The 24,359-nt window shown below is 43.0% G+C and overlaps 1 protein-coding gene across 5 annotated transcripts in view; it reads left to right on the forward strand.

The window, feature by feature from the left end:
• agbl5 (AGBL carboxypeptidase 5) overlaps nt 1-24,359 on the forward strand; it is an 80,122-nt gene that overhangs the window by 5,653 nt on the left and 50,110 nt on the right. For all 5 annotated transcript variants that reach the window (XM_033021471.1, XM_033021472.1, XM_033021474.1 and 2 more), the window contains exons 2-8: nt 6,462-6,761; nt 8,615-8,786; nt 13,593-13,759; nt 16,263-16,440; nt 18,144-18,322; nt 18,479-19,046; nt 23,260-23,429. In XM_033021471.1, coding sequence (XP_032877362.1) covers nt 6,541-6,761; nt 8,615-8,786; nt 13,593-13,759; nt 16,263-16,440; nt 18,144-18,322; nt 18,479-19,046; nt 23,260-23,429 — 1,655 coding nt within the window. In that variant the 5' untranslated portion in view covers nt 6,462-6,540. The remainder of the gene's footprint in view (nt 1-6,461; nt 6,762-8,614; nt 8,787-13,592; nt 13,760-16,262; nt 16,441-18,143; nt 18,323-18,478; nt 19,047-23,259; nt 23,430-24,359) is intronic.

The following is a 24,359-nucleotide window of genomic DNA, read 5'->3' on the forward strand; positions in this document are numbered from 1 at the left end:
TTGTTGGATGGCTGAGACTGTAGCACCACTGGCAGATTTTCTGTTCTCTCTGTCTGTCAATCTCCGTCTTCGCCCACCACCCGTATCCGGGTCTCCGCTCTCTGCTCGCTCCTCATCCGCCGGCACGGCAAGCCGCCTTGCACATGCGCACTGCTACGGCCAGCACATCCTCCTCTCACATGCGCACTGCCACGGCCAGCACACCATCGGCCGCCCTGCGCATGTGCACTGCCACGACAACTGGTCGGCGCTGGACACTTTCTCCCTCGCTTTGAATTGTGGGAGATCTGGCCGCGAAAGAGAGACACAAAATGCATGAGTAACTCGGCGGGACAGGCTGCATCTCTGGAGCGAAGGAATGGGTGACGTTTCGGGTCGAGGCCCTTCAGACTGAGAGTCGGGGGAGAGGGAGTCTGGAGCTTCTTTAGGTATGTGAAGAGAAAAAAATATAGTTAAGACCAAAGTTGGACCCTTGAAGATGTGAATTTATTATGGGGAACAAGGAAATGGCAGATGAGTTGAACAGGTACTTTGGATCTGTCTTCACAAAGGAGGACACAAACAATCTTCCAGATATGATAGTGGCCAGAGGATCTGGGGTAACAAAGGAACTGAAGGAAATCCTCATTGGGCAGGAAATGGTGTTGGGTAGACTGATGGGACTGAAGGCTGATAAATCCCCAGGGCCTGATGGTCCCAGGGTACTTAAGGAAGTGGCTCTAGAAATCGTGGATGCATTGGTGATAATTTTCCAATGTTCCATAGACTCAGGATCAGTTCCTGTGGATTGGAGGGTAGCTTATGTTATCCCACTTTTTAAGAAAGGCGGGAGAGACAAAACAGGGAATTATAGACCGACCAGTTAGCCTGACATCGGTGGTGGAAAGATGCTGGAGTCAATAATAAAAGATGAAATAGGTGCACATTTGGTTAGCAGTAACAGGATTGGTCCGAGTCAGCATGGATATACGAAGGGGAAATCATGCTTGACTAATCTTCCGGAATTTTTTGAAGATGTAACTAGGAAAATGGACAAGGGAGAGCCAGTGGATGTAGTGTACCTGGACTTTCAGAAAGCATTTGATAAGGTCCCACATAGGAGATTAGTGGGCAAAATTAGGGCACATGGTATTGGGGGTGGAGTGCTGACATGGATAGAAAATTGGTTGGCAGACAGGAAACAGTGGGGATTAACGGGTCCCTTTCAGAATGGCAGGCAGTGACTAGTGGGGTACCACAAGGCTCGGTGCTGGGACCGCAGCTATTTACAATATACATCAATGATTTGGTTGAAGGGAATCAAAGTAACATTAGCAAATTTGCAGATGACACAAAGCTAGGTGGCAGTGTGAACTGTGAAGAGGATGCTATGAGAATGCAGGGTGACTTGGACAGGTTGGGTGAGTGGGCGGATGCATGGCAGATGCCGTTTTATGTGGAGAAATGTGAGGTCATCCACTTTGGTGGCAAAAACAGGAAGGCAGATTACTATCTAAATGGTGTCACATTGGGAAAAGGGGAAGTACAGCTGGATCTGGGTATCCTTGTTCATCAATCTATGAAAATAAACATGCAGGTACAGCAGGCAGTGAAGAAAGCGAATGACATGTTGGCCTTTATAACACGAGGAGTCGAGTATAGGAACAAAGAGGTCCTTCTGCAGTTGTACAGAGCCCTAGTGAGACCACACCTGGAGTATTTTATGCAGTTTTGGTCCCCTAAGTTGAGGAAGGACATTCTTGCTATTGAGAGAGTGCAGCGTAGGTTTACAAGGTTAATTCCCGGGATGGCGGGACTGTCATATGCTGAGAGAATGGAGCAGCTGGGCTTGTACACTCTGGAGTTTAGAAGGATGAGAGGGTATCTCATTGAAACATATAAGATTGTTAAGGGCTTGGTCATGCTGGAGGCAGGAAACATGTCCCCGATGTTGGGGGAGTCCAGAACCTGGGGCCACAGTTTAAGAATGAGGGGTAAGCCATTTAGAACGGATACGAGGAAACACTTTTTCTCACAGAGAGTCGTGAGTGTGTGGAATTCTCTGCCTCAGGGCGGTGGAGGCAGGTTCTCTGGATGCTTTCAAGGGAGAGCTGGATAGGGCTCTTAAAGATAGCTGAGTCAGGGGATATGGGGAGCAGGCAGGAACGGGGTACTGATTGGGGATGATCAGCCATGATTACATTGGCCGAATGGCCTACTGCATCTATTGTCTGTTGTCTATATGGAAGGGTGAGGTGTAACAATGACAGATCAAAGCAGATGATGATAAGGAAATGTAGAATGGGCCATTGTTACCCGAGGGGAAGGTGATAAGAAGGCATACAATCAGTAAAATTAATCAGAAGGACAGTGAACCTAGTTGGAGAATAGGGTGAGGGAGGGAAAGAGAAAGGGGGAAAGCAAGTTAATTGAAGTTAGAGAAATCCGCTGAGCTGTAAGCTGCCCAAGTGAAATATGAGGTGCTGTTCCCCCAATTTGCGTTGGGCCTCACTGACAGTGGAGGAGGTCCAAAGCAGAAAGGTCAGTAAGGGAGGGGGAGTTAAAGTGTTTAGCAACCAGGAGATCGTGTAGGCCTAGGCAGACTGAGCGGAGGTGTTCAGCGAAACAATCGCCAAGCCTGTACTTGGTCTCGCCGATATATAGGAGTCCACACCTGGAACAGCGGATACAGCAGATGAGGTTAGAGGAGATGCAAGTGAACCTCTGCCTCACCTGAAAGGACTGTTGGTGTCCCTCGACAGTCGAGGGAGGTGGTATAGGGACAGGTGTTGCAGCTCCTGCGGTTGCAGTGGAAAGTACCTGGGGAGGGGGTGGTTTCAGTGGGAAGTGATGAACTAACCAGGGAGTTTTGAGGGGAACGGTCTCTGTGGAAATGGGAAGATGTGAAGATGTTTCTAGTCGTGGGATTCCATTGGAGGTGGCAAAATATCGATGGATGACCTGCTGTATGCGACGACTGATGGGGTGAATGGTGGTGAAGACAGTGAGATCAAGAAATGGAAAGGAGATGTTGGAGATGGTCCAAGTGAAATTTGAGTGATGGATGGAATTTGATAGTGAAGTTAATGGAAGTCTGTGAGTTCTGCATGGGTGCAGGAGTTGGCACGGTATCCCGCTGCTCTGTTGATTCTCCCCCTCCCGCTGGTCGCAACAGGAACAGAGTCCCCCTAGTCCTCACCTTTCACCCCATCAGCTGTCAGATACAGCACATACAGTAATCATCAGACGTTTTTGCCACCTCAATACTCAAACCTTGATTTTCTGACAGTAATTTAGGGATCCATTTAAATTAGACAAATAGCAATGGTGGGGTTTAAAAGCGCCACAGATGAGAACAAGGGTCTTAAACGTTATGGCTCGATTGTTCTATATTACTCCAATACAGAGTTTCTTAACCTTTTTGGCCCTACGACCCCTTCAGACATTCTTGGTCAGTACGCGCAACCCCCAAAACAAAAATTGAAAAGAAACAGATTGATTTATTAAAACATGTCTGCCAATGCTCAGTCAATGGGATGGCTGAAATTGCTTCGTAGCCATCGGGCAATCAAAACAAGGACGAATGCTCGACAGGCAGCACCTCATGTCAGCGTCGATCACAAGCCTCTTGCGTACCTTCGTTTTCAGAGTTACCATGGTTGAGAATCCAATAAGTTGAGGGGGACTGGACCAATAGGGTCAGGGCAATATCAGAAAGAACAGGACAGTCCTTCACTTTCAGCCAAAACGTGGTGAGCTCTTGTTCCATGAAATCACTCTTGAGCTGCGCATCTTCACGAAGGAGCTCTTCACTGGCTTTTTAAAGGAGGAGGATTGGCTGAACCTTGTTGCCTTCCACCACAGTGAAGAATGCTATGGTGGATGTTTGTGTTAAATTTTATTGTGTATTGTGTGTTCTTTTTAAGTGCATCGCTGCTGGCAAATTCATTTCACTGCACCTTCGGGTGCATGTGACGAATAAAATTGACTTTGAATACTTAGCCTGGCCAAATCTACAAGACGTTCCTGAGACATTGTAGACCTTAAATAATTCTTAATCAGCTTAAGTTTGCTAAATGACCTCTCTGCAGAAGCTATGTTGCTGGAATTGTTAAAAGTATTCTTAAGCTAACGCAAACATTTGGAAACAGGTCACCAAGTCTATACTCTGTTAACGTTCAACAGATCAATGGTTTTAACTGCCTTTACAAAATTCACCCTCCCACTAACACACACACACACACACACACACACACACACACACACACATACTCACTCAGACACACACATACTCACTCAGACACTCACTCAGACACACACACACGCACTCACACACGCACCCCACTCACACCCTCCCACCCACTCACTCGCACACACCCACTCGCACACGCCCACTCACACACACACACTCACTCACTCACTCACCCACACACACTAACACCCTCCCACACAAACACCCATTCACCCACACACACGCACCCACACACACGCACCCCCACACTCACACACATTCACCCACACCTACCCACACACACACCTACTCACACACACGCACCCACACACACACACCCATTCACCCACACACACACCCATTCACCCACACACACACACCCATTCACCCACACACACACACCCAAACCCAGGCCCGGACCACTGAAACAGCCGCAGCTGCCGACTCTCACCGCCTCCCCGGGCGGAGTCACCGCAGCTGCTGTCGCCGACCTTCACTGTCTTCAGAAAGCCACCGACAGTGCTGCCCATATCTCTACTCCAGCCCCCCATGGGCCTCCGCCAACCCTCACCTCTCCACCTGCCACCAGCGGGCCAGAGCCGTCACCTCACCGGAGTTCCAGGCGCAGCACGAGGCCCACAACTTCCACCATGCAGACAGCACGTGGTCTGACTCTGCTGGGTCCTAGTGCTCCCCCCCCCCGCCCCCTTACAGGGTAGATCCATCAGTAATGATGACTCTGCTGGGTCCCAGTGCCCCGCCCCCCGTGCAGGTAAGATCCATCACTAGTGACGACATTGCTGGGTCCTAGTGCCCCCCCCCCCCCCCCCCCCCCAAGGTAGACCCATCAGTAGTGATGACTGCTGGGTCCAAGTGTCACTCCCCCCCCCCTACAACAGGGAAGACCCATCAGTAGAAGACCCATACATGAAATTACTGCCCCCTCTCCTTCGACTCCCGGGCCCCCTTTTGGACTCTGGGCCCGGGTACCCCCTGCACCCCATCTCACATAGGCCCTGTGTATACGTACGCGAATACGCAAACAAAATACTGTGTGTGGTATGTACCTTTGTTAGGTTCTTAAAAATGGGCTCGACAAATTGATGTTATTTACAACCCCTTCATGACCCCCGGAAAAACCCCAAACAACCCGCATGGGGGTCACGCCCCCCAGGTTAAGAACCACTGCTCCAATATAATGTGTTGAGTATTTTAAATGGCACATGTTTAAGTCGAGTTTTTTATTGACATACATACTGAAAACGAACAATGACATTCTTACTTGCTACAGCATACCAGGTGTGTAAATACCATAAAACATAGATAAATATATAATAATGAGAAATACAATAAATTAACTAGAGTAAGTGGGACCCATTGGGTCCCATTATCCCACTGGAGGCCTGGTCCCCCAACACAATATTCCACCACTCACGCATAGCCCCCAATTGCACAGGCGCAGCTGATGGGTTCCCGTTGTGACGCCCTGACCCCCCCCCCACTCTGCCCCTTGCCCTTCCCCCCCACACACTCACTACACCCCCCCCCTCCCCCCCCATCCACTCTGGCCCAGGGGGGTGTGGGGGGGAGGGGATGGGTGTGTGGGAGGGAGGCATGTGGTGGGGAGGGGGGTGTGTGGGGGGGTTGTGGGGGTAGGCGAGGGGGTGAATGTGAGAGGGGGGACGGGTGTGTGTGGTAGGGGGGGAGGGGGTGTGTGGGCTCAGCGGCTCCCGGCTCCGGCCGCACTCACCGGCGCCAGGACCCGGTTCCGGACTCACTCAGCGGCTCCCGTTCCCGGTTCCTGTCGCACTCAGCGGCTCCCGGCACCGGCTGCACTTAGCGGCCCCTGGCTCGTCGTGGTGGTCGCCGCCGCCCGCGGAACACAGCCCCCGCTTGGCCGCGAACACAGCCCCTGCCCGCCCACGAACACAGCCCCTGCCCGCCCGCGAACACATCCCCCGCCTGCCCGCGAACACATCCCCCGCCTGCCCGCGAACACAGCCCCCCCCACCCCCACCCGCGATTTTCAGGGTTAACCTGTGTGTACTCCATTCTGTAGCAACGATTTCTGGTCAGACTTGCCACTATGCCAATGAATCGATGAATACAGAGAGAAATTTAAATTTCTGGTCTCAAAGATCAGTCAGATTTTGATTCTGAAAAATATAGATATTTTATTTAATTTGTTCTAATTTCTTTAGTTTTAATTTAACTATTCAGTTAATAATAGTTGTTTTCTTTCTCCATGTAGATCTTCAAGGCACAGCTCTCCTCTTGGCAATACATGAAAGAATGTCATATGTCTTGAAAAGTTATCTCGTGCCACAAAAATGGAAATTCGATGTGGCGGCTTGCTTTTCAGTTCAATGTTTGATTCTGGAAATATTGCTCAAGTTGAAAAGGTGGAACATCCTGAAGTAACAGAGGATTCAGCTCCCAGCAGTAATGGCACCTCTGGTAATTTTGGGAATACGATACCGACTCCAGATTGCGAATTTAATGTGTGGACCAAGCCAGATTGTGCAGGGACTGAGTTTGAAAATAGTAACAGGTAATTCTATATGTTTTCCCTCTCACCAGATTAAAATTGTGTTTCTTTTTTTGTCTCCAGATTTCCAAATAGTTCAATTTACCAGGAGGTTTGGATGAAATATTATGTTGCAGGATAAACCAGCAGTGCAGCTAGATAACATTATTTTAAATACATGCATTATTACGTTTTGCATGTTATTACACGTGGGTTAAATTGTAAATAGTATATATAAAAATGCCGTTGGTTTTAATAAATGGTGCCTTGCTTTGCAAGCAGGGTGCTTTCCCAGCAACAAGAATGTAAATTGAACCAGGATAAAAGGGTTTTACTGTGGTATATAAAGAGAGTTTTACTGATAGCATTGCTGTGCCCGGAACCTGGGTGCTGAGAATTGAAGTGAAGTGCTGCTCTTCCTGCTGTTGTGCTGGGATTGCCCTAAGGAGAGACCACCTATGAGGGCTAGTGTTATACTGGCCTGGGGGTGTGGCGTGACTGTTCAGTGCTGGGCTGAGGGTCTTGGGGATGTGCCATTACTAGCATGATGAGTGTTGGGCATTGTTGGGAACTGTCAGCATCTGCTCCATGTGTTGTCCGACTGCCCATAACTGACAGATGTGGTAGGTACCTTTGTCCTTGGATTGTTTAGCTGCACAGTTGTTCTCAACCCTGGGATTTATTCATGTCAACAAGCTTAACAGTCTAGTTGGCTATTCGGCTTTTCATCACAGAGAAATCTGCAGGCTGGGAAGTGTTGTGCAGCCAGATAAAGGGGGGATATAAAAATAAACTTACTTTGCATCCATTGGAAGGAGAATCTTGAAATAGAATCTGCACAGCAATTCAACACGTGGAGTCAGAGCTGCCCGTGCCCAGCATTGGTTTGTACTCGTATTGGCAGCTTGGGGTGCAGCCCCAAGTCTGCATCTTGGCCCCAGGCAGTCAGACAGGTTGGTTCATCACCAGGTTTCCAAAGTCACTTCTCACTGAGCGTGGTGTAATTTATTCCTCCATCTGCAGATGTTCCTGGCACCAGCAATATGGAGAAAGCAGGGGGTTTTGTGCCTGTTGAAGTTTCTGCCTCCCTTGCTTTGATTGGCCATAGTTTGTCCCAGCCTGGAGATTTATTGTAATAATAACAAACTGACTGATCAATGAAAACTGTTGAGGTTGTTAACATAGAGAAATGTCCAGGTTTTGGTGAGCTGTGCAGCAAAAGAGGGAGAGGAGGCAGCGTCCATCAGGAGTGATTTGAATGCTGAATCCTTCCTCAACTTCTTTTTATCTGTCATTCCATTTGTTTTTCTAAAACCCTCAAGACTACCTGCTAATTAAGTAGTCAGTAAGCCCAGCAAGCACATGCCTTCACTGGCTTTATTAATATATAAATTGGAAATTAACCCTCTATTACTTATCTGTATATTGTCACAATCCCTTATTCAAAAAATTAACTCTCTATAACATGCATACATTTCTCTCACCTCAATGGTTCAGAAAATTATAAATATTAATGTATTTTTTTAAACACACTTCAAAGAGAAGTTTAACTTACCTGCTATAGTTCAGTTCAGTAAATGGATACCTTTTAAACTTCATGGGATATTTGAATTTATTTTGATCAGTCGGGAACTCCATTATTGTATCCGATGACTAGCATGTTGATAGCAAATTATCTGAATGAAAGTGCCATTTCCAAAGAATTTCACAAACTTATCTGTTTGCAGATAGGATATCTATACTATAACATTTATTGGACCATTTACACTTAAGGGATGTATTACATAAACATTTACTACTTTAACCTTTTTTTAAATGTGTCAAAGCTTGGAAAGTTGTTTTATATATTCTCACACATTTGTATTGCTTATCTTCAGGTCCTGGTTTTATTTCAGTGTGAAAGGAGGAATTCCAAGTAAAGTCATTAAAATCAATATTATGAATATGAATAAACAAAGCAAATTATACTCTCAAGGAATGGCACCATTTGTAAGGACCCTGCCTGGAAGACCCCGTTGGGAACGTGTAAGAGATAGACCAACTTATGAGGTATGGAAGTGAGCAATTTTGCATGCATTTGTGTTCATGTCAGAACAGACCTACTGTGATTAAATTTAAATTGGTTAATTCTATGTGTTTTTTGAAATAACTAGTTAACATGCAAAAAGTGTTTCTATCCTGCAATCAGAGAACATGTGAATTCACTTGCACAGTGGAGAGTGACGACTGGGCAATTTCTCATTTGTTATAGTTTTGTATCATTAAAAGATGTTTATCAATTATTGTTGCTAATTTGAAATTCATCAGCATATTTTGATTATTGTATAGTGGTTCTTAAAATAAAAGTTATCAGTTACAAGGCAATGTCTAAGAAATTCAAAACACACAAACTGCATTTATTTGCATTCAGAAATTCGTCTCCTAACTTGCATTCACTGCATCCATGACTTGAGTTACACACGCACAGCAGGTGACAAGTATGTTGCCATAGATGCAACATGTAATTTTTGGAAATTTTCAAATTTAAAAGAAAATTGTTGTATTGATTGTTCTCTACAGCCCAAATAAAATTTGAAAATCCACCGATATTTTGTAATTGTAAAATATTCCAGGTTTTAACAGATACCATTGAAATTTTTTGAGTTTGTGATCAAGTTTATTAAAGCAGTTCCTTGATCTTGACCGTTACAACCACTCTGCCGGCAGTGAAATAATTAAAATTGAAATGTGGAACATGCCAGAATGGGAGGAGTGCAGAGATTTGGAAGTTGCTAGGCTGGTGAAGCATATAGAAGTGGGGTAGTGATCTTGTGAAATTTGAAATCGAGGATGAGAATTTTAAAACTTTACGTTATTCAACCTGCCAAATGTATGCCACCAAGCACATGAGAAGTTACATTTTAGGATGCAGTGAAGATTGTGGATTATTTCAGGCTTATGGATTGAAGCCATCCATTGTGCCTCAGAATTATCAAGCTGTTGACCATGCATGGTTTCAGCAGCAGAAAAGCTGACACAGGAGTGGATAGACAATATTATGGAGATCAAAGGAGATGGTCTTGATGCATTGTGATATCGTATATCTTTGAGTAGCAGGAGGTGGCCCAGCATTTGTCCCAGAGATTGCAGTGAAGGAATGGGAGAGAAATTAATGCAGGAATTCATTGACACAAAGTGCTGGAGTAACTCAGTGGGTCGAGCAGCATCTCCAAAGATTATGGATAGGTGACTTTTTGGGTCAGGACCCCTCTGGGAGGGGGGGGGGGGGGAGGAAGGAGTGAGAGGGGAAGAAATTTGGATGAGCAGAGCGGCAGGCCAAACCGTGACAGCAGGTTATGGGTTGATACAGGTGAGGGGGCCTGAGGTTTATTAGCGCATGTTTGGACAAAGGCCAGATATGAAAAGGCAGAAGGTGTGAGGCAAAGGGATTGAAGAGTTGCAAATTGTGAAATTGGTGGAAGGAATGTATGCAAAAAGGGAAGGGGAGGAGGAGGGAAGAATGAGTGTTGTGTGTAAATTTGAGACCAAATTTAATGCAGCAGAATTGATCAATTGGCTAGGCTTTGAAACATTCAGATTAACTTCATTCTACCCAGTAGGCCATGGTGAACTGACGCAAGTGTTCGGCGAAACAAGGGCTTGGTCTCGACGACGTACAGGAGGCCACATCAGGAACACCAGATGCATGGGATTAGAGAAGGTGCATGTGAACTTCTGTTTCACCTAGAAGAACTGCTAGGGTCCCTGAATGGTGGTGAGGGAGAAGGTATAGGGACAGGTGTTCTCCTGTGGTTGCAGGGGAAAGCCTCTGGGACCCTTTCGCCGAACAATTGCACTCGGTTCGACAAGGCCTACTGGATCTCCCGGTTGCTAACCATTTTAACTCCGCTTCCCATTTCCCATTCTGACCTTTCTGTCCTGTGCCTCCTTTATTGCCAGAGTGAGACCACAGGTAAACTGGGGGAACAGCACCTTATATCTCACTTAGGTTGCTTACAACCCAATGATATGAACACTGAATTCTCCAATTTTAGGTAACTATAACTAAACCATACAACAATTACAGCACGGAAACAGGCCATCTCGACCCTTCTAGTCCGTGCCGAACACGTATTCTCCCCTAGTCCCATATACCTGCGCTCAGACCATAACCCTCCATTCCTTTCCCGTCCATATAACTATCCAATTTATTTTTAAATGATAAAAACGAACCTGCCTCCACTACCTTCACTGGAAGCTCATTCCACACAGCTACCACTCTCTGAGTAAAGAAGTTCCCCCTCATGTTACCCCTAAACTTCTGTCCCTTAATTCTCAAGTCATGTCCCCTTGTTTGAATCTTCCCTACTCTCAGTGGGAAAAGCTTATCCACGTCAACTCTGTCTATCCCTCTCATCATTTTAAAGACCTCTATCAAGTCCCCCCTTAACCTTCTGCGCTCCAAAGAATAAAGCCCTAACTTGTTCAACCTTTCTCTGTAACTTAGTTGCTGAAACCCAGGCAACATTCTAGTAAATCTCCTCTGTACTCTCTCTATTTTGTTGACATCCTTCCTATAATTAGGCGACCAAAATTGTACACCATACTCCAGAATTGACCTCACCAATGCCTTGTACAATTTAAACATTACATCCCAACTTCTATACTCAATGCTCTGATTTATAAAGGCCAGCACACCAAAAGCTTTCTTTACCACCCTATCTACATGAGATTCCACTTTCAGGGAACTGTGCACAGTTATTCCCAGATCCCTCTGTTCACCTGCATTCTTCAATTCCCTACCATTTACCATGTACGTCCTATTTTGATTTGTCCTGCCAAGATGTAGCACCTCACACTTATCAGCATTAAACTCCATTTGCCATCTTTCAGCCCACTCTTCCAACTGGCATAAATCTCTCTGTAGACTTTGAAAATCTACTTCATTATCCACAACCCCACCTATCTTAGTATCATCTGCATACTTACTAATCCAATTTACCACACCATCATCCAGATCATTGATGTACATGACAAACAACAGTGGACCCAACACAGATCCCTGTGGCACCCCACTAGTCACTGGCCTCCAACCTGACAAACAACCATCCACCATTACTCTCTGGCATCTCCCATTCAGCCACTGTTGAATCCATCTTGCTACTCCACCATTAATACCCAACCATTGAACCTTCTTAACCAACCTTCCATGAGGAACCTTGTCAAAGGCCTTACTGAAGTCCATATATACAACATCCACTGCTTTACCCTCATCAATTTCCCGAGTAACCTCTTCAAAAAATTCAAAATTAAACCCGGGTCTTGGCGCTGTGAAACAGTGGCTGTACCAGCTGCACCACTGTGCCCGATGTCCAACAATTTAGTGCTAGAAGGAATGATTCACAATTGCCATCTCTTCTAATTTTAATTGATGAGAAGGTGATGAATGAATGGAACACTTTATTGCAATGTTGGAAAACCTGGAGATATTCAGCAAGCCAGGCAATGTCAGTGAGAAGGAACCAAGTTAATATTTCAGCAGAAATTCAAAGCTATTTAAAAAATATATTTCTTCAAGAAGAATTAACATTTTCTAATTAAATCAATTTTTTAGATTTATCTTTTCTACCCCACCCCAATCAGTCCGAAAAAGTCCCACCCCGAAATTCCCCAAATGCTGCCTGAGCCCCTGTTCCTTCAACGCTGTGTTTTGCTGAAGTAATTGTGTCTGGTTGATTTATTATTTTATATAAAACATTTATTTTTGAAACAAACCCAAGACTAGAGCTGCAAGGATGAGCTGGGTCGCTAAATTTGTTAGTGCTAGCCCATGATTGATTACATATGATGCTGATATTTCATCACATATAATGGAAATTAGCAAAGCTGGGTGGCAGTGTGAACTGTGAGGAGGATGCTAAGAGAATGCAGGGTGACTTGGACAGGTTGGGGAGTGGGCAGATGCATGGCAGATGAAGTTTAATGCGGATAAATGTGAAGTTATCCACTTTGGTAGCAAAAACAGGAAGGCAGATTACTATCTAAATGCCGTCAAGTTGGGAAAGGGGAAGTACAACGGGATCTGGGGGTCCTTGTACATCAGTCTATGAAAGTAAGCATGCAGGTACAGCAGGCAGTGAAGAATGCCTTTATAACAAGAGGAATCGAATATAGGAGCAAAGAGGTCCTTCTGCAGTTGTACAGAGCCCTAGTGAGATCACACCTGGAGTATTGTGTGCAGTTTTGGTCCCCTAATTTGAGGAAGGACATTCTTGCTATTGAGGGAGTACAGCGTAGGTTTATAAGGTTAATTCCCGGGATGACGGGACTGTCATATGCTGAGAGAATGGAGCAGCTGGGCTTGTACACTCTGGAGTTTAGAAGGATGAGGGGGATCTCATTGAAACGTATAAGATTGTTAAGGGCTTGGACACACTAGAGGCAGGAAACATGTTCCCGATGTTGGGGGAGTCCAGAACCAGGGGCCACAGTTTAAGAATAAGGAGTAGGCCATTTAGAACGGAGACGAGGAAATACTTTTTCTCACAGAGAGTGGTGAGTCTGTGGAATTCTCTGCCTCGGAGGGCGGTGGAGGCAGGTTCTCTGGATGCTTTCAAGAGAGAGCTTGATAGGGCTCTTAAAAATAGCGGAGTCAGGGGATATGGGGAGAAGGCAGGAACGGGGTACTGATTGGGGATGATCAGCCATGACCACATTGAATGGCGGTGCTGGCTCGAAGAGCCAAATGGCCTGCTCCTGCACCTTTTGTCTATTGTCTAAGCTAATATTTCCTTCCAACAACTTGTTTCCGCTTGATGTGTGTATTAGCTTGAATTGTTTGTTATTACTTTTTCCTGCCATTTATTTTCAATTTAGATGGTGGAAAACCAGTTTATTCTCACCTTCATGCATCGCTTTCATGAATGTCGTGGAGCAACTACCTACTTTGCATTTTGCTTTCCATTCACGTACACTGAATGTCAGGAGATGCTGATGCAGCTGGATGAAAAGTTTGAATATTGTAAACGGCTGACTTTAAGCAGGTACTGTGCAATCTTAGAATTTCAACAGACAATTTACACAATCAATCTTCCAAATAATTTCCTTGAAAATAAAATGGTTCTGTTGGAAAATTCTGTTGCATGCTAAATATTAAATATATTATTACCATTTGGATTTGTTGCTTTTCATTGTCATGAACTTGCATTCTATCGGTTCATGTCCAGGCTTGTCTGCAAGACTGTGCAAACATCGAGTATGCATTAGAAACTGGGAAACCTTCACAAAGTTGAATTTTATTTATTTATTTATTTATTTATTTATTCCGAACAAGTAAAGACATTAACGACATTAATATTAACAAAATCGAAATTATCAAACAATTGGACATTACAATCAATATTTACAAAGCAATGAGAAGAACAAAATCAAAGTTCCAATGTCCAACTCTGTGTCTGTACAAGCTCGAAATCAACAAGCAGTTAAAACAAATGTTATATATTTAAAATAAAAACTCAAAAAACTATTTCTAAGATGTACAGGAAAGAGTGCCATGCCTTGGATTTCAATTTGTTGGTAGCTTCTGCCTTAAATTTAAAATGACTTGGTTAACTTTAAGACAGAAGGTCAAACCAGGATCAATATTCTCTCCTTACTCTATTCTTTCCCCTCTGAATTTACATGTTGTTTCCTTATTACTGCTCTTATTCCTGTCCACCCTTGTTCTCGGCTAAGTATTAACATTCTTGTTTATAAATCAGCAATATGCAGAGTTCCTCTCAAATAATTTTAGCATATATTCCAGACTACCATATAACTACTGTACATTTCAGAATAAAAATTAGCTTTGAAGTACTTTACGATATTCTGGTATTGTAAAAGTTTGTTATAACTTATTACTCTATTTTAGTGTGAGCAATTATCCTGCTGACAGTTAAAATCCTTTTTTCTTCGTGTTGCTGCAGGGCATTAAGGTTTTCAGCAATGTAGAGTTTGTTGACCTTTATTTTAACTGGGTGTGTCAAAATCAAGTAAAATTATTCCAAGTAACAAATATATTACAAATTTAGATTAGCTGAAGTGGGATAAATAGATGAGCTGGTTCAGTCTGGTTTATGTAAAACTGGAGAAGTCTGAGGAATATTGCATTAATACGAATAGAGGGAAATAAATTAGCTCCATTAACTTTTGAAGACTGGTGGAAAGAATGTTATACTATAACAGTTGTTTTTGGAACCAATTTAAACAATTCAATATAGAACTCCCCAAGCTGAAGTTATGATGGTCAGTTCCTAGGAGTAAATATTACCAACAACTTGGCCTGGACTAGCTATATCGAAGCAATGGCCACGAAAGCACACCAATGCCTCTACTTCCTGAGAAGGCTTAGGAAGTTCACTTAGCAACTCTCTCCAGCTTCTGCAGATGCACCGTAAAAAACAGCTCCATCCAAGACCGCAAGAAGTGGAGAGAATTGTGGACGCAGCCCAGACCATCACACAAACCAACCTCCTTTCCATTAACTCCATTTATACCACTCGCTGCCTCGGAACGCCCATCAGCATAATCAAGGATCAGTCGTACCCCGGTCACTCCCTCTTCTCCCTTCTCCCATCAGATAAGAGGTATAGAAGTGTGAAAACACACACGTCCAGGTTCAGGGACTGTTTCTTCTCAGCTGTTGTTGGGCAACTGATCCATCCTGCCAACATCTAGAGAGCAGTCCTGAGCCACTATCTACCTTATTGTAAACCTTCGAACTATCTTTAATCGGACTTTACTGGATTTTATCTTGCTCTAAACATTATTCACGTAATTCCTTTTTGTCATGTATCTGTACACTGTGAATTTCATAAAGAGTTACAAGCAGTTCCTAATACAAACAAGATGAATACATTGACAATCACCTCAAAGGCCCTAAAATTCCAACATAAGCAACTAAACATATTTTTTAACCCTAACCCTAAAATATATTGGAGGTGATCTTGGAGGAAAGGACAGGCATGTGGAGCATTTACTTAATAAATCAGCTATGATTTCACTAGTCACAAGTGAAGTGCCAGTTTGTAATCTGTTGTCATGTCATCAGTTGATTTTGTCTGCTTCACTGCAAAATCTCCTCAAGGTATGCATACTTTGAAAACGTTCTCCTCTTCCCTCCGAACCTTATCTCTGCCTCCCCCTCTCCCCTGACTTAGTTTGAAGGAGGGTCTTGACCCGAAACATCACCCATTCCTTCTATCCAGAGATGCTTGCTGCCTGTCCTGCTGAGTTACTCCAGCATTTTGTGTCTATTAATGGTATTTCATGCGCTGTTGTTGTGTAGAGTTTGAAAGCCACCATCAGTTGCAGACCAGAATTTGAAGTTCTTCTTAAGTTATCACCAATCGTCTCTTTATCGTCATCTCTGTAATTTGAAAAGTAATTTTAAAAGACCATATATTACTTTCCTGTCTCTTTTTGATGTTCTTTGTAGCTTTAACATAAATTTATTGGCTTGTTTTTGTGAAGAAATCAACTGGTAATTAGAACATTTTTATTTTTCAGCCCTGCTGATACTATTTATTATCACCGTGAGCCTCTGTGTTATTCTCTGGACAATCGATGTATCGATCTCATCACCATTTCTTCGTGTCATGGAATGATGGTTGAATGTGAACCAAGACTAGTAAAACTTTTTCCAGACCATTCCATTTCTCGCCCACATGTGTTCTCTCGAAAACAGGTAAAAAAGCTCACAGCGTATTTTATAAAGATTTTGTTGGCTCATATTCTGCCACATAAAAAAACTCAAGTAATTGCAAGAAATTTAGCAATCTGCACCGATTACATTAATTTTTGTTGCAATATTTTATTTTATTTACTGATCCATATATTAGAGAGAGTCATTAACTTAGCTGATCATTTTGAGTATGGAGAGAGAACTTAATCTCAATTTTTTTTTAATGTTCATGTAGTTTATCTCTTTGCTCTCTGGAAGGTATCAAGTTTCACTGAGGTAAAGAATTGTGTAAATGTTTCAACAGGCTGTTGGGGCCAACTAATGTGTTTGAGTTTATCATGGATGTGACCAATTTTCTAAAACTCCCTGACCTAGAAAACTGCTTTCCATCCAGCAACCTATTCAATCAGAGAAAATAGTACTGCTTGCCCTATTGTCTTCAATGATTTGAACTCCTCAGTGAAATTTCCCCTTAACCTCTTTACAGTCCCCTTCCCTCTGAGAGTTTTGTTTCTATTGAAACTTCCTCAGAGCAGGTAACGTTTAAATGAATATATGATGCGCCATCTCCTTTTATTGGCTCCGGATTATTGTGGTCATAGGATCAATTTTATGGCACTAGATTATTTAAGTAATTGCACAAAACATTAGAGCTTGAACCTTTTTAATGCATGATGCCACATACACACTGAAGGAACAGCACCTCTGGGCAGTTTATAACCCAACGGTATAAACATTGAATTTTCCAAGTTTAGATAACCTCGTCAGCCCCCCCCCCCCCCCCCCATTCCCTTTTCTCCACCCCCCCCCCCAAAAAGTGTTCCATGTAGACTCGCACCTATTTCTTTCCTTCCTCTCGCCTTGCCTCTCCACCTACATTCCTTCCTCCGATTTCACAATTCTTCAATCCTTTTGTCTCGTGCCTTTTTTCATCTCTGTCCTTTGTCCACCTAACTGCCTATCAAACCCCCCCTAATTTTTCTCTTCTGCATCCGCCCGCAATCAGTCTAAAGAAGGGCTCCAGTGCAAAATGTCATCTATGCATGTTCCCAGGGGTGCTGCCTGACCTGCTGAGTTACTCCAGCACTTTGGGTTTTTTTGTACACCAGCATCTGCAGTTCCTTATTTCTACAAGAAAATTTATAGTCTCTGCTTTCTACCTTCTTGTCCATTTTCTAATTACCTGCATTTGTTATATTTGCCAAGTGCTAATCATACTTGAGGCATCATAATTCTGAGATTGACAGACTTGCAGATGCATACTTTTCCAGTGAGATTAAGATTTCAGGAACTCCATGTCTTAACACTTGATTTGATCTGATTTATGCGGGCAACACTCTGGGAAATCTTTGTATGAAGACAAAGATTATTGGGTCTAGGCAAGTGCTTTTTAAAATATCCTCTCCCACTCAAATTTTTTTTTGTATTTTACAATGATTTTCATTGAAAAATAGTTATGATTCCTCTCACTTTACTTTGGGTATAAAACATCTCTCATATCCAATCTCTAAAGGTACAGTACATTGAATGTGAATGATTGACATGTTTATAATTAGCATTATAAACTTACAGAAGTGATCAGATACTCACTGCTCTGGTGTTATTTTATATTTGTAGACAGTTGGTTATACTTCAACTTATTTCCATTCGGATCATATTTGAATGAATTGACGAATATTGCAAAATGACTGTATCTTCTGTTTTAGGTATTTTTTCTCAGCAGTCGTGTGCATCCTGGTGAAACTCCCTCAAGCTTTGTTTTTAATGGTTTTCTGGAGTTTATTTTGCGAACTGATGATCTTCGTGCTCAAATGTTGAGACGAATGTTTGTCTTTAAACTTATACCCATGTTGAATCCTGATGGTGTAGTGAGGGGACATTATCGGTAAGCTTATAAATATTAAACTGCTGATACTTGACTACAATACTCGCTTCCTGTAATTATGTTGGCTAATCCTGTACTTTATTTGGAAAAGACTTGAGTTAGCAATTTAACAGCATCAAATTCTTGTTTACATCTGATATGCTTTGTATTTACCAGGACTGATTCCAGAGGTGTAAATTTGAATCGGTTGTACATGGATCCAGATTTCAATTTGCACCCTTCAATTTATGCGGCACGTGCACTCATCCTTTATCATCATGTTAACAATCGTGTGCCTTCAGACAACTGGGAATTGAGAATGTTTTCTTCAGTGTTATCCAATGGTCCTTTATGCACAAAAGACTTGAACCATTCCATCAATAACCCTTCAATTTCCTCTGAGGTCTTGTTATCAGAATTGGAGAAAAGCAAAAATTTGAAAAATGTTACAAATGGTGAAATGGATAGCGTCATTACCTACAAAGACCATGACCACTTAGATGCATTAATACAAAGCAAAAATAATAAGCATCAGTATCCAGACTCTCACAATGGGAAAATCGATTCATCTAATGGTGAAGGTACCATCAGCGAGAAAGCAAGTGATTCTTCTGACTCTTCAGAAAACATTGAACACATTCCTCCTCATGAGAGTGGGATTGCATACTACGTGGACTTGCATGGACATGCTTCAAAGCGTGGCTGTTTTATGTATGGGAATTGTCTTCCATCTGAAAATAACCAGGTTAGTATCCATTACCTATTATTTAATGATCGCATGGGACACTGTACACATGAACAAACATCAACTTTATTGGATTACTTGCTTAATAGTTGATTTAGTTAAGTGTAGAGTGCTGGAATAACTCAGCGGGCCGGGCAGCATCTGTGAAGAGAATGGATAGGCAACATTTCAGGTCGGGATCCTTCTTCAGACTGATTCTGGTAATGGTGGGGAGGGGGGGGGGGTGAAAGCTGGAAAAGAGATATGGGGTAGGGCAAAGTGTGGCAAGTGATAGGTGGATACAGATGAGGGGCAGTTTGATTTGAAAATGGGTGGAGTAAGTATTGAGTAGTAGGTGGGAGGTTAGGTTGTAGTTGTATAAGATGTTGGTGAGACCGCATTTAGAATATTGTGTTCAGTTCTGGGCACCGTGTTATAGGAAAGATATTGTCAAGCTCGAGAGGGCTCAGAAGATTTATGAGAATATTGCCAGGACTAGAGGGTGTGCGCTATAGGGAGAGGTTGAGTAGGCTGGGTCTCTATTCCATGGAGCGCAAGAGGATGACGGATGATCTTATATAGGTGTACAAAATCATGAGAGGAACAGATTGGGTAGATGCACAGAGTCTCTTGCCCAGAATAGGGGAATCGAGGACCAGAGGACATAGGTTCAAGGTGAAGGGGAAAAGATATAATAGGAATCCGAGGGGTAACTATCTCACACTAAGGGTGGTGGGTATATGGAACAAGCTGCCAGAGGAGGTAGTTGAGGCTGGGACTATCCCATTGTTTAAGAAACAGTTAGACAGGTACATGGATAGGACAGGTTTGGAAGGATATGGACCAAGTGCAGGCAAGTGGGACTAATGTAGCTGGGACATTGTTGGCTGGTGTGGGCAAGTTGGGCCGAAGGGCCTGTTTCCACACTGTATCACTCTGACTCTAAGTGACAAAGGTAAGATGAAAATATTGTATCAGCATTGCCATATTAAAAAAATCTTCTATACTTCCATTAACTTAATTTTTTTTTAACCTGTCCATAATTGCTCTTGAAAATTATGCAAGTTCATCTGCAAATTATTTTGACTGATAGGCAGTACCTGGTTTTAAAAAGATGTTTCCAAATATTTAGAAAGCCTAATCATGTTTATATTGTCAAGTGGGACAGAGGCTGAACAATAAGATTTGTAAGTAATGTCACGTTTGCAGCATTGGGTGCTTCATTTGATACTACAAGCAAGGTGATGTTGCTCTTAATGAAAACTCACTCGCATTCAAGGACCAATTGGGTAGAGGTTGGCATTAGTTCCAAGAATAGATTGAAACATTATTTACAGTCATGTGTTGTGGAAACTGGCACTTTGGTCCAAGTTGCCCATGCTGACCAACATGCCCCATCTGCACTAATCTCACCTTCCTGCTTTTTGGCCCATGCCCCTCTAAACCTATCCTATCCATGTACCTGTCCAAATGTTTCTTAAATGTGAAAATGAAATCTTCCTGTAACAATACCTGAAGCCCCATCAATGAGGCTCAATGCAAGCTCGAGGAACAATATTTAGACCGCCTAATCATGTTTATATTGTCAAGTTAGAGAGGGACATTCATCATCGTTTGTCTGGGCATGTTGCAGCCTGCATGACTTCATATCAAATTCTTCCACTTGAGAAACCTTGCTTTTGAATCAAGTCTGGTTATTTTTGTTTGACATCCCTTTTTCATTTGTGAATTCTGGTCTGCTGACCATGAACCAGTAAACCAGACTTCTCCTTTACTTCATCAGTCACTAAATGTTTTGGGTCCAGAATTTCTTTTGCTCTAGATTTTCTGAGTCTACTGTTGTTCTTGTATCCTATAGTGAGCTTTGTTCAGGTCACATCAGATGCTGTCATGAGCATCTTCCGCTACATGAAACTATGTGTTTAGCTCCTCCGCGTTTGGAGCGTACTTCATGATGTCTCGACAGGTCCTTAAACTGTTCATTCTGGGATTTAGAGATACAGCATGGAAACAAGCCCTTTGGCCCACTGAGTCTGCGCTAACCATCGATCACCCATTCATGCTAGTTCTATGTATCCATGTTTAGCATCCACTCCCTGTATCCTTGGGGCAATTATACAGAGGCCAATTAACCTACAAACCCGCCGTCTTTCAGATATGGGAGGAAACCGGAGTACCGTCGGGAAACCTACGCGGCCACATGGAGAATATGCCAGCTCCACATTGGTGGCACCCGAGGTCAGGATCGAGTCTGGGTTTCTGCCGCTTTGAAGCAGCGGTTCTACGAGCTGTGCCACTGTGCTGTACAAATCTTTCTTCATCTCTTCAAATCAGGCATGGAAATTCTTCAACTCCAATATAAAAGTTAATTTGGCTTCGGTTCTGTTCATGTTGGTTGTTGGCATCTCACCTTAGTTGCTCTTTATTTATTGAAACATTGGCAAGTTCTTGGAGAGTGTTGATGAGCTTCTCTGAGAGAATTAGCTTCCCTGATACCTTCGAGGATGAAAACCTGCTGCATCTTGTTTTCATCCAGCAGCAAAACCTTATTTCACTCCTTTGGATTGTGATAATCTCTTCACTTTCTCACCTTCAAAGTGAGCACAGAGATTGTGTTCTTGCTTCTGCTGATGGACCACTCTTCTCATTCCTCATCCTGCCCAAAACGTAAGGATTCCTTCTTTCATTGCAGTTGATCTACATCCTCCTCGTAGGTATTCTATTCATTTTTCAGAGCAACTTGGGATTCACGTTTGATTGAGATAGTTTCTGAGTGAGAAACTCTATTTCATTCCAATTTGGTCAGCTCGACCTCCATTTCCTTCAAACAGGGTTTGATAGCTGGCTATTAAACAGGTCTTGAGACCTGCTCCTTCATCTGCCAGAATCCCGTTCTCACGCTCTGATGCTGTGAGCTTGGAACTCAATACTTGCCATCAACTTTGTCAGTCCTACTGTTTCTTTGACCACATGAAGCAGTGCCTCATTGTGCTGCTGAATCTCATGATGCGCCTGAACTAACCGCACTCACTCTTGTTCAGTCGTCAAGGCACCTATTCCAGATGTTCCTGTATTTCACCCTATTCCTGTTGGCAGATCTTGCACCAGCTTCTCACGGCTCTGCTCCATAATTTATAGGGTGTGCTCCAAGCCATGTACAGGTCCAACTTCTCTTGTTCCAGGCAGACTAACTATTGCAGATTGAGGTCTTTCCCTGTTTAATTTATTTCTTCTGTTCTAGCAGCATCATCATCTCATTCTCCAGCTCCAGGGTGATTTTCTTCAGCTGCATTATCTCTTGGGCCATCCACTCAATGAAGATTCCCCAGGACGTTACCTGCATTTGAGGGCTTGAGTTATAGGGATAGGCTGGGACTTTTTTCCCTCAAGCATGGGAGGCTGAGGAGTGACTTTGCAGTGGTATACAAAATAATGATCGACATAGATAGGCGAATGGACACAATCTTTTTCCCAAGGTAGAGGAGTCCACATCAAGAGGACATGGGTTTAAGGTGAGAGGGGAAAGATTTAAAAGAGAACCATGTGGCATTTTCTTTACGCAGTGGATGGTGAGTTTATGGTGAGATGCCAAAGGAAGCTGCAGAGGGTACAATGGTGCACCATCACTTCCCTCTTATCTATGTCATTAGTACCAATATGTACCATGTCTGCTGTCTGTTCACCCTCACCCTTTGGAATAACCTGCTGCCAATCCAAAATATCCTAGACCCTTGCACCACGGAAGCAATGTACCATTCTGGAGTCTCATTTGTGGCCCCAGAAACCCCTATCTGCTTCCTCTTATTATAGATTCCCCTCGCACTCATGCCCTCCGACTCTTATTCCTCCCCTTCTGTTTAGGAAAGCCATGCTGTGCCACAAACTGGGCTGTTGCTGCTGGGAGACCATTTCCCACCCCCATCCCCATCACGTCCAATATGGTATACATATTTTAGAGTGGAATGACCGCACTACTTGGTGTCACTTCCAGATGGTCATCCATTTTCTCTTTCTGTGCCTGCGGTACGACCAACTAATTAAACGTACTATCTACAAAAAATGTCCACATCCTGATACTGAATAACTCCATAGTATTTTTATTTGACAGAATTGTCAGTAAAAGGTTTGTATTTTAAAGCTACTAATTTTGTTTAATTTTGTTTCCTCCTTGCTCTGGAGTCTAAATAAGGTAGAATTTGTTTTGATAATCACACTGTTTTTATTGTCTCTACAGGTGGAGAATATGATGTTTCCCAAATTGATATCCATGAACTCGGCTCACTTTGATTTTGCGGCTTGTAACTTTTCTGAGAGAAATATGTATGCCAAAGATAAAAGGGATGGACAGTCTAAAGAGGGAAGTGGCAGAGTGGCAATCTACAAAGCCATAGGAATTATTCACAGGTGACAGGATCTTTAATGTACCTCATAATTTGGATTGCATAAAAATATTATTTGGATATACATAAAACCTTATTGCAAACATGTTATACTCAGTACTGTTAAGGGCCTGTCCCAATTACGTGTCCTTGGCACGCAAATTACGCGACCTCGTGGTCGCATTGAGCCGAGACGGTCCCGTGAAGGTCGGGCGTGATTACATGCGTACGCACAGCCGTCTGGAGCGCGTGACGTCATTTGAAGATCTGTCCTGAGCACAGCATATTGATGTAATCATAAAGAAAGCCCATCAACGTCTCAACTTCCTTGGAAGATTGAGGAGATGCATTATGATGATGAATATTCTCTTGAACTACTACAAATATACAGTAGAGGGCATATTGACTGGTTTCTTTGCGGTTTGGATTGCCAATTTGAATGCCCCCGGAACTAAGGGGACTACAAAGAGTGGTAAACACTGCTCAGACCATCCTGGGAAGAATAGCTTCTTCCCAACAACCATTAGGCTCTTGAACACTGCACAACATTAATTTCAAATGTGAACTATGGACCGTCTTTGGTTACACGTACGACCAGGCTTTTTTAGCACTAGTATTAGTGGTTATTGATTGATTGAATTTCTGTTAATTATATATTACCTGTGTATTGTGTTTACAGGCCTGTTATGCTGCTGCAAGTAAGAATTTCAAAGTTCCGTTATCCGTACATATGACAGCCACACTTGACACTTGATTTGAAAACATGCATTATAGCAGAATTGCCTGAACTTAAAATTTAAAAAAATTCGCAAGCCCATTAAAATATAAATATGACAATAAAACATTCTGTTTTCTTGATATGTTTAAAAAAAACCTCTCTTAATTGAAAGTCAAATATTTGTACAATCTTTTCATAATGGACTGCACTGAAAGCTTACCATGATCACTAAAGTCT

The sequence above is a fragment of the Amblyraja radiata genome, chromosome 5, assembly GCF_010909765.2.
Source record: "Amblyraja radiata isolate CabotCenter1 chromosome 5, sAmbRad1.1.pri, whole genome shotgun sequence".
Lineage (NCBI taxonomy): Eukaryota > Metazoa > Chordata > Chondrichthyes > Rajiformes > Rajidae > Amblyraja > Amblyraja radiata.